A 12,089-nucleotide genomic window follows, 5' to 3' on the forward strand; every position below is an offset into this window, starting at 1 on the left:
GAGACTGAAACAAATGATGGTCTGGCGGTGCCAAATCCGGGCTTTACATTGTGTGCATTGAAACCTTCAAGCGAAGTTCTCGTAATTTATGATGGATCGTTAATAATGTATTGAATCTGGAGTTGTCAGTATGCAGTCTGGAGTTGAGAGATACGACACCCTTTTTGTTGACTAGTTACGGTCGTTTCTTTTGAAATGCAAGGTACGCTTGCGCTATTTGTGAACAATATAGGTCTATGTCTATTGTTCTGACATTGGAAGCAGTTCGTAATGCGTGATACCTTTCCTATCGCACCAAATACACAGCATAATTCTTCTTGAGCATCAGTGTGGGTTTTACAACAGACTGTGGAGCTTCTCCTCGCTTCGACTAATGATCATTATTGCACATTGTTGTCGAAGTTTTCATCATTTGTGATCAACTTCCTCAGAAATGACTTGAGTTTGTTACATTTCAGTAGAGATTCGTAGAAAATAATTCGATCGGGTTAATGTTTTTGAGTAAGATCATATGGCACCCAAACGTCGAACTTCTTCTTCTAGTCAGCTTTCTCTAAATGATTTAACACTTTTTGGTTATAGGTGTCATAAGTGATTACATGCCATTCTTGCTCGAATTATGCCATAATATCATCTTTTTCATGATCACCCATTGCAACTAGCATCTTGAGCATTGAAGCTTCCAGAACGAGAGAGTTTGAATCTACTTTTTGCTGTTGTTTCTGATTATATATCCTGATGCCAATTCACGGGCCTACGCAGCATTTAATCTTTATCGAAATAAAATTCTAAAATGTAGCGGTTTTGCAGAAATCCATTCATCTTTATAGCGGAATACCTAATACAGGCATTAGTGCTGTATCGTCGGACCAATTTGAAAATCGAAAAAGTACAAAAATGTACTGCATTGGGTTATATTTGGTTGGATTACATTAAGTTACGTTAGATTATGTTACACTAGCAGCGTTCACCCCGCTTCGCTGCGGTCACCCCGGAACGCAATAAACTTTGTTACTTAGATAATTTTTACTTTTTCGCTTTCAAATTGCAGTAAATGTTAAAATTATAGCGCCTGTCATTTATGTTAACCCGCCGAGTCACATGGTCATGCGGGTTGCATATAAATACGTTTATTTTTACCTATGATGAACTAATAACAAAGGATTTGTACGTATGGACACTTGAATGGTCAATTATCTCAAGACACTGGTAATTAAAAATTAAAGTGATATGATAAAAACCATCTAGGGTCCAAATCCTAATAACCCCCCAAAAATGAAAGAAATTGGTTCAGCCGTATTAGCGTGATGAGTTCACAAAGGATTTGTGCGTTCTCTTTTATATATATAGATAGGCGTGCAGTATTACTATATGGATCCATAGTGAAAGTAGTAGTAGCAGTAATAGTACTAGTAATAGTAGGAACGGGTTAGAAGCCCCGCAGGGATTGATTGGGTTCTGTTTTCGACATGAAATGGGCAAATTAAAGACTTGCCCAAATTCTTCTGTACATTTTAAAGCTATGGATCCGTATAGCAAAACAAGTGTAGGGCCTACCTCTCCACGAAATAGTCCATCCACCACTGTTGCCACAGTCCTAGCTCTGGAGTGGGCTGAAAAATAGTACCGAATTAAAACAAAGGCGCCGACTTTGGAAGAGGGCAGGGCACTTTTGCTCCCCCCCAATATTTAAAGGTGGGATCCCCGCCCCACCAATATAATCCAGTCGAGGAAGAATTCACAAGGAGGAGTAAGAATTACTATCGTAAACTTTGTCGTGCCTTTAACTCAATATTAGAAACAGCCATCTTTCGATAGAAAAGGACGTTTTCAAAACGGTGTTTACTAGAGCACTGAAGCTTCAACCAACACTCTGGCAGCACTGATATGACAAGTGAAGATCAATGTGGTGCGCAAACATGCAGTGAAGTTCCCAAATTTTGATCTTGAATTTGTTTTAATGCCTTTAGGCATTTTTCACTTATAACTTAGGTCGTGAATTTCGCAGCGGAGCGGATGCAGCGGACCGAGATCTGGGGGGAAGGGAACCTTCATCAAGCAGTTGATAGAAAAAATGGCTGAATATGATTATATATTTACTCACTGTTTGAGACCCCCCCCAATATTTTTTTCAAGTCGGCGCCTATGCATGGCTCAATAACATGAAACTAAAAGAGGTAAGGTTCTAGAACATTCCTCCCCCCTCTTCCAAGAATTCAAATCAAGAAAGTGCTCTCTTTAAAAATATCCAAATAGGGGACCCCGAAGAACCATGGAAGGAGATGAAACTTTTCTTGCACGTAGGAAGTATAACAAAGGCTGCAAATTAAAAGAGAAAAAAGTTGTCATCTTCGGTATATGTTGTAAGAAAACCAAACGTGCCTCTATTTCAAAGTGACCAATAAACCAAAACGGTATTATGGCCGTATATGAAGAATATATAAAACGAGGAACAAATCAATCATCTCCGAGTTCGTGTGTAAACAGTATGTCATAATAAAATGTTAAAATATAAATTATTGCACCTTATTCTCGCTTATCTCACTGCCAAAGGGGGATAATAGACTGTAGGAAGAATACAAGGCAAGTTAACTGACATTTGTAAATAGTGTGAGACCGGTCCAGAGTTCGGTTCTTATTGACATTTTTGAAAATGTGACAAGTATTTGTTAAATGGTGCTGAATTGGGTAGAATTGTACCAACTTTTTCACAAAAGGGGCTGAAAATGCCAGCGTGGTACCAACGGGCCGATGAATGACAGAAAGGGCTGAATTTGGTACAATTGTACAAAGTGTGGAAACGCTGCCATCCGTGTCCACATACAGTGCCGCTTACAATATCAAAAACAATCAACAAATACAACCACTTTTTTAACTTTTACTATTCCCCTTACCTGACTTTCACTCATTCTTCCTCACAAACTTAAATAAATTCTCCAATTGACCGGGTAAATTTCCTAAAATTGGTCGTTTTTCTTTCTCTTTTTTGTTTATATCTACTAGTTTCAACTATCATCTGTCAAATGAGGTTCGTTCCTGATCCTCTGTGACTCATATACACTGAGATTTGGAACACTAACGCCATCTCGTGCTCAAAAGTCTCGATACTTTTTTTTTTAATAGATGACTGATGTACAGTATATAAAGGTAAGTAAGAAAGAATGTAATTAATGACGACAAAGCTGTACTATGTTTAGTATCATAAAGTCATATTAACTTTAACAAATAAGAAAGTTATCTGAGTTGTGGAAGAGTTTTAATTAATTCATCTAATACATAAATCCAGTGATGTATTTAAGGGAGGCTTCCAGGTTTAAGCCCCCCCCGGAAACAAAATCATGTATACGCCACTGCCTAATATAACTTTTTTAAACTTCCAGCAATGAAGCAAGAAATATTTCTATTCGCCTTCAATATGATTTTAAATAATTCTTTGCAATATGATCGTTGACACTCCAGTTCAGCAACTGAATACCTGTTTTGTTTTGATTCTAAAACAACTTATAATGCTAATTTACTATATATCAGGACAATATGAAGTATTCAATTTGACTTCAGTTTAAGAGCCCCATCTGGTCAGTTGCTGAGGATGGGACCTACAGCGTAATGTGTGACCCGAGCCACTACGCTTAATGCATTTAACGGGATCTGCAAGCAAAAGTATTTGTGAAAAAGAAGAAATTCCTAAACTTAAGTTTTTGGATGGGCTCAAAATGTTCAAGTGCAATATTAATACACACACGTCAATTATAGAAATACAAATCTTGTTCTATCCTTAAACTATAATAATAATAATAATAATAATAATAATAATAATAATAATAATAATAATAATAATAATAATAATAATAATAATAATAATAGTAATAATAAAGTTCGGGTCATCGCATAAAATTTCCTCTCTTCAATTTCTTAAAGTAAACCATATTATGCTGTAGTTATTACTGAAATCTTTCTATATGAATTGTGAAATACTAACAAAATTAATGTTCTGGAAATTTTGTCCAGAGAAAACTCATTCACGAAAGTAAACCATCCCTTTGCCAATTTTTTCATGAAAAATGACTTACATCATAATTACTGTTACTAATGAAATATTTCTTTATGTCTTATCAATAAAATTGCATCAGGAATTGACAAAAATAAATAAACTACCCCATACTTGAATATTTTAATGAGACATGTTTACGTAATTATGAGATGGAATAATTATTTATGAAATATAAGCAATATCAATTGATTTTTTAGAAAGTCGTTAAAATAAACGCATCCTAATAATATACTACTCCTTGTGTATTTATTGATGAGAAATCACTTATCGTGCATTGTAGGGTTATTAATAAAACATTTTTGAAATATTAACTAAATCGCCTGAGTCGTTTTTGAGAAAATCATCCGAAGAAAATGCATCACATTACTCTTGTCGATTTCTCAGGACAAATAAGTTATGCCATATTGTCAGGTTCAAATTAAACATTTATTTGTGATATATGAACAAAATTACCTAAGAAAATCGTTCAAAATTCAAGTCGCCCCCTCATCCCCAAGAGTAAATAACCCTTTGTGGAGTTTTGAAGAACAAATGAGTTATGTCATATTGTCACGTTATTAATGTAACATTTATTTATGAAATATGAACAAAATTGCATGAATCGTTGAGAAAATCGTCCGAAAAAAATTCACCACCACAGTAAATTACCCCTTGAAGATTTTTCAGGACGAATGATTTATGCTATAATATCGGGTTATTAATGAAATATAAACATCAGTTAAGTCATTTTGAGAAAATTGTCAGAGAAAATTTCATCCTCAATAATAAATTACTTCTTGTGGATGTTTAAATGGGAAACCACTTACACCACAATATTTATTAATATTTAAATAATATGAACAAAATCGCTAAAGTCGCTTCGGATAAAATTGATTAGAAAAGATAAATCCCAAAGATTAAACTGCTCCCTCTGAATTTTTCCTAGATAAACGACTTACACCATATTATAGGAGTGGTTGAAACATTGATTGATGAAATATGAACACCATTGCTAGAGCCATATTTGAAAAAAAATCACAAATTTTGAGTTTCATTTTTCAGTAAATGGGTCCTAGCAAGAAAATTCGGTAAGTTTCACTATATAATCTTATGAAGATCTGAAGTTTAAAATTTGGTCTCGATATGTTGAGTGTTATGGCCTCCAGGTGAGTAAACATAGTATTTTCCTTGGGATGAACTGATGGATATACATTCAAAAATCTGGTTTTCGACAGGGGGTTATGAAATTTGTAAGTCCGTTTTGAAATCTTGAAGTCGATATTGTTTTCATGATCACTAAACTTCCTTCCCTCATATCGTTGCCAGAAATTAAAATAGATTTGTGTGAAAAATAAAGCAAAAGAGATAAACGAACAGTTAACATTTTCGTTAATCAAAGTAATCTTCCATTCTTTTAAATGTCCATGAGAAATTTTGCGTAGCTTAGCACTAGGTAATGAAAGCAACTATCCACTATAGCATTAATGATTAAAGTAAACTTCTTGAGCAAAATATTTTGCGTAGTAAATGGCACTTTCGACCTTTATCATGTTGGTTCATTCAACAGTGTTGGCCCGTTCGGCGGCTGCCTCACGTACTTTCATCCAGTATCATCCAACAGACCACTACGTAAAATAGTGGTAGTGGATGAATATTCAGTATTATTAGCTAACAAAAATTACGTGCTGCAAGGAATAAAATATATGTTGTGTGAAAGAAGGAGATATATTTCATTAAAAACAAAAATACATAATGAAATCTAAAAATAATATAGTAGGCTATTATAACATTTCATTTAACACAATAGCAAACATAATATAAAAGCAAATAACTATACACTATGATGTGTTAAGTAACTAAATTAATTGGAATCATTTATTGATTGTCCTACTTTATACACATGTACAAATACTAAATAAACAGCAGAGGAATAACAGCGTGATCCTTTTGAAATAATAACCTTATCGACATGATAATGATTTTTTTTAAGTGCACACAAGAACAAATTATGAATTATATCCATGGGCATCCATATGGTTTTAATAGTTGAACATGAAATTATCACATCCAAAAGAAATATAAAGATGTACAATACAGTTGGTTTTAGATTTTTTCGCGTTGTTTTTCATGGGCCTGGAATAGATCGTCCATATTTTTAAAGTACAATTTCATTCCCATCCGAAGATGTGCGGGCTGCAGAAGGTAATGCCTTTTGTGAGGTCATAAGTGTTTATTTATTGGTAGTCTCATTGGAAAATGCTAATCAGGATTTATTTATTTGTTGATATATTTATCTTGTTAGGCATGCAGAAGAAGATGACCTGAGCATGGTACAGTACATAATGAAATGAAGTGCAGGTAACAGAACACAAGGATATATTATGTTACTTGCGACAATGGTTTTAATCTTCTGCTCTGGGGGGTAGTCGAAACTAATGTAGATATTTCATGTAAATATTATTAATTTCATAAATACGAGTATTATAGCGCCCAACGAAAAAATATTCAAAGATGAGACGTATACTAATCGATAGATCTCACTACATTGAATAAAATTAAATGAATGAGTGTAAAACTCATGCGTAGTTTTTGAGAAAAAAAAGAATTTGTTTGAAAACCCAAAAATTGATGTTGTACAAAAATCACATCATCAATAATAAGATAAAACTAATACACATCTTGATCAAGACCTTCTTTATGAAGCTAGAAACATGACATACAATAATTCATAGTACTGCTAATGAGATATAGCTTCAAATGATGATTACACTTAAATTTCAATTTCAGTTTAACTAAAATAATGTTCAAAGTTGATGCGCATATCAATCGATATATGAGATCAAGCTGAACAAAAGTACATGCTTTGAGGTTAAATTCTCATATGTAAGAATATGTACGTAATATGTAAGGAAAAATACAGTGATAACTGGCACATTGTAACTATCTATTACTGTACTGTTTTCGTATCCGTTTGAAACATTCCTAGCTATGATACAGACAGCTACTCCTAGCGGTTATTCACATACTACTTGTAAAGTAAAATATTGTGGGTAGTTATTTCAGCTCATATGGTCATGTATTTTTCTTTCATTTTTTTCTGTGTAAAGTGTTTTTGGGTGCCAAGAGAAGGTCGATTTGTCCCTCTTCTACTCACCCCCCCCATAAGGACTCCCATGATCATTTTAGTTTCAAGAGACAAATCAAAATACAATCTAGTTGGTTACAAAATACAAAACTAAACATGGACGGGTTAAAATTACAGTGGTGTAAGTCACATTTTGTTCGTTTTCCAGAGATTAACGCAAAAAATACTTCAGTATATTCGAGAATAAAAGAGCTGTTTCCTTTATCACTATAACTTTCACTGTTATGTGTCTAGAATGAAGCTCTAAGTTATGGTTTCTGTTAACAGATTGGCTAATTTAGATTTGGTTTCTCTAAGTCTTTTTCTTGAAAACTGAGTTATACCTCAGGAACTTTAACTCATCCATATGATATAATACTTGCACAAACACACATGTATCATTCTATAGCCTATATCTTCTATCTTGTTTTGTACCCTTGCTTCTTCCTTCTTTCTTTATTTTCTTCTTTGGAATAAGCTTCCTGTTTACTCAGTGACGTGAACGGTGATTGAACCAGTAACTTCGGTGATTTGTTTAGAATTAAAAGTTGCCACAATTTTTCGTTCTCCGGTTTTCTTTGGGAAGAATATTTGTGAGTACGAGACAAACTCTCTGGGATTCACATTCCTACAAAAGTGAATAGATAATTGAAGTTTTTTTTTGTTTAATATTTAAAAACGTTGCAATAATGTATGTACTAAAATTATACACAATAAAAAATCTGGAATTTCTTTTTGTTTCTTAGAAGTTTTAATATCCGTATTCAAGACAAAAGTAACCCACCTCAAATCGAATTTGGATTCTCTTGACCAGAGCAGATTTTATGTTCATTGTCAGCAGCAAGATTATAATAGACGACACCTACAGTTTAAAGTAAATTTGCACAGTAGTCCCGGAACCCGACAAACCTGGCCAAAAATGATTTTTTCAAACACACAGATGGAATGTATGCTATATAGTTTTGAGAAGCCAAATATCTGGGGAGTACGAAATACCTGTCATGGACATTTTGCAACCTCCCAGTAGACGTCCAGAGCCAACTAAACTGTACCAATGCATGCTACTGATTTGTCGCATTTTGAATTGAGAAAAGGGTGGCATTATTTTGGAATTTGTGTACCTGTACACACTGAATACGGGCATGATATTTTTATTTCTAATATGTATATAGATATTCATTTTTTGAATAACAAAGTTGTTGGTTGGATATATGCGTCTACCATGTGATAGATGGTAGATAATTGTACCACTTCGTTCGTTAGAAATTAATTATAAAAGCAAACTGTGATTTGATGTGCGAAATTTGTTACACCTCGTTACATGCTCATTTCTTGTTCCGAACCTAGAGTAACATTCCCTTGAGATGGGAAGAAAGAAAGAACTTGCCCGTTTTTGCTCCTTTCGTAGAAAAGTAAGGTTATATATGAATGGGTGTACTATGAAGCGAAAAATAGTAAAATCCGCATTAGTAGAATGTTTGAAAACAAATGTCATTGGAAGAAAATGCATGATGACGAACATTGTTATTCTGTAATTTCAGGTCCAAAATTGAGTGTCGACGCAAAAGGAGAGACCTATTCGTGTTGCTGCAGTCTATGAGTAGAGGACGGGAAGAGTAAAGCCAACTTGTGAACCACGTTCTGGAAGAAGTGAAGCCAAAGAGGGATAAAGGAAGACAAACTATTCAACACGGCATTAGTGTATTTGTTACTTATGCATTTCGACGATTGGACAAGGTGCATCGCAACTTGCAACATGGCTAGACGAAAACCTTGTTATTCTTGTGGAGGAGGAGGATCGTGCATCACCACCTAAGGGGAGACCAAGTGTTTCTTTTGCGGATGACAGTGGACGATTACGTAAAAGGAAGACAGAGAGCCTAAGAATGTCCCACATTAGCTGTATCCTGGCAGAAGCTACCACTATAAAGTTAAGAAAAGAAGGAAAGATGGAACAAGCGAAGCTACTGAAAGAAAGTCTGGCTTTCCTGAGTAGGGCAAAAAAAAAAAAAAAAAAAAAAAAAAAAAAAGTAGCCTGGGCATCTAGACAACATGAGGTTTTGGAATCAGGAACTCGAATATACACGCCTGATGCAGCATTTGTACTTTTCCTGGAGGATGACATGACTAATCATCAATATCTGCTTATTCGGTCTGACGCAAAGTTTTAGAATGCGTGATATCTACCCAGCCTATAACAAACCGTTAGTCAGAAAAGCATTGTTATCCACACGGACTACTAATGTCTGAATCAATTGTAGAGGTCCCGCTTCAGGAACTCTTGGATCACACGAATCAACGTTAAGCTATCGTCCAGGAAGAGGTCCTCATTCTATGATGGAATACCGGAGAAAACAAGTTTAATGCCAATTAAAGGAATCACTCTTCCTCTTCGTGGATCATCCACTGCCGGGAGGTTCGGGGATAACAAATGACGGAAACTCGGCGAGAAGATTCTTTCATCATCCTGATCAGGTTGCAAGCATAACCAGCCTGTGTGTAAATCCCTTCAAGAGATGTAGATATGCATCTTAAAAGCCATGTCAAGCGGTTACACATCAACACACAGAAGTTTCAAACATACGCATTAGAGACAGTGCAGCTCTACATACGACAATACCCCTGGTACTTCATGCATGCGTCTGTGCACAAGGAGTTTGTTCATGGTGCGGCCATCATCTCCTACGCCCATCTGCCTATTGGACAGATGTCAGAAGAAGCTCAGGAAGCTCGCAACAAGAATCTAAAGCAATTTCGAGAGCATCAAGCCAGGAAGAGCTCAAAGGAGCTTACCATGCGAGGTGTGGTGCAACGCCTTCTCGTTACCTCTGATCCTATCATTTCAACAAAAAATTATACCAAGACAAAACCGAAAGCCACTATCATGTGAAGTACTCTCCATTGAAGTACGTCTGCTGGACGCTCTACAGCCATTCATGGTCCATGTCACAGATGTCAGTGAAGAGGACTCAGACTAAGGTTATACTGTATTTTTCTTACATACATATTATACGTCACTTCTATCCATACGGTCAAAATATTCTTTCAGACACTTCCTATCATCTTCTTTTCGGTACTTCTAACGATTTCAAATCACACATGCAGTCCATGTGGCTTGTCTAATTTTTGGCCAGGTTTTCGTGGTTTCTGGACCACTGTGCACTGTAGGGTGTTTGATGCCCTCCAACCGGGTAACAAACCCAAGATACACATGCGATTGACTAGATTAATTATGACGGATTCATTACACTAGAGAATTCTCTTCATAATTCAAGAGTAGTCACGGTAGCTTACTTGTGGTAGAACTCTTATTTCTGGATTTGAGAGACCCTTCAATAGATCTGAATTGACGGTGGACAATTTCTTTATGACACTATAATTAATGAGTGCTACAAGTATTGACCATGATTTTAATATCAATCTACAGTAGGCTATATTTAATATTTTAACATGGGCTCTATGGTTTTAACATGAGCGCTTTGAATTAACAAGGACGGAATGATAACACGTTTGACAGTCATTCATTGTAATTTTATGGAACACTTTTACAGAATAGGCATAATTATGAGAGTTTAAACTAAAGATGTCATTTAATTTAAGATTAGCCTCAATGGAGTTCAAAACTTGTTAAGTTAGTTATCTTTCTAAACTGGACTCGTTTTAAATTCGGCTCTATAATTGTGAAACGCTGAATACATAAACATTTATTATTTTTTGTATTCACTCATTTATTTATTTGTGAATTTTACATCTCTTAATTAATTTTGTTCCCTTAGGAAGTGATGAGATATTAATGATGCTAATAAAGTGAATGGTGGAAGGATAATACATAACACGCAAGCCCACTGCGGGATTCGAACCCGCATTCGCTGTTCTAATGGTTTTGACTGCGCTACCATTATTTGGCCAGGTGTTTAACTTAGGATATTTTGTACGAATTAAGGATAATCAAACTTTGATAAATTTCATTTTAATGGGAGTGGTTTCAGATGCTTTTGATCCTTGAATAATGTCGATACTTTCAAGGTAATAGTATCAACCGATGACCTACACTATGTGATCAGAAGTATCCGGACAACTGGCTGAAAATGACTTACAAGTTCGTGGCGCCCTCCATCGGTACTGCTGGAATTCAATATGGTGTTGGCCCACCTTTAGCCTTGATGACAGCTTCCACTCTCGCAGGCATACTTTCAAGCAGGTGCTGGAAGATTTCTTGGGGAATGGCAGTCCATTCTTCACGGAGTGCTGAACTGAGGAGAGGTATCGATGTAGGTCGGTGAGGCCTGGCACGAAGTCGGCGTTCCAAAACATCCCAAAGGTGTTCTATAGGATTCAAGCCAGGACTCTGTGCAGGCCAGTCCATTACAGGGATGTTATGGTCGTATAACCACTCCGCCACAGGCCGTGCAGTATGAACAGGTGCTCGATCGTGTTGAAAGATGCAATCGCCATTCCCCAATTGCTCTTCAACAGTGGGAAGCAGGAAGGTGCTTAAAATATCAAGGTAGGCCTGCGCTGTGAGAGTGCCACGCAAAACAACAAGGGGTGAAAACCCCTCCAAGAAAAAACACGACCACACCGTAACACCACCACCTCCGAATTTTACTGTTGGCACTACACATGCTGACAGATTATGTTTACCAGGCATTCGCCATACCCACACCCTACAATCGGATCGCCACATTGTGTACCGTGATTCGTCACTCCACACGAAGTTTCTCCACTGTTCAATCGTCCAATGTTTACGCTTCTTACACCAAGCGAGGCGTCGTTTGGCATTTACCTGCGTGATGTGTGGATATGAGCAGCCGCTCGATCATGAAATCCAAGGTTTCTCACCTCACGCTTAACTGTCATAGTACTTGGAGTGGATCCTGATGCAGTTTAGAATTCCTGTGTGATGGTCTTGATAGATGTCTGCCTATTACACTT

At 36.1% G+C, this 12,089-nt stretch overlaps 1 protein-coding gene across 1 annotated transcript in view; it reads right to left on the reverse strand.

The window, feature by feature from the left end:
- Nucleotides 1-5,754: 5,754 nt before the first annotated feature.
- Nucleotides 5,755-12,089, reverse strand: part of LOC145666383 (hemocyte protein-glutamine gamma-glutamyltransferase-like) — a 161,411-nt gene continuing 155,076 nt past the window's right edge. Inside the window, exon 10 of the mRNA XM_081733576.1 lies at nt 5,755-7,782. Coding sequence (XP_081589702.1) covers nt 7,641-7,782 — 142 coding nt within the window. The 3' untranslated portion in view covers nt 5,755-7,640. The remainder of the gene's footprint in view (nt 7,783-12,089) is intronic.

This window comes from Thermobia domestica, chromosome 1, assembly GCF_964235325.1.
Source record: "Thermobia domestica chromosome 1, izTheDome1.hap1.1, whole genome shotgun sequence".
Classification (NCBI taxonomy): domain Eukaryota; kingdom Metazoa; phylum Arthropoda; class Insecta; order Zygentoma; family Lepismatidae; genus Thermobia; species Thermobia domestica.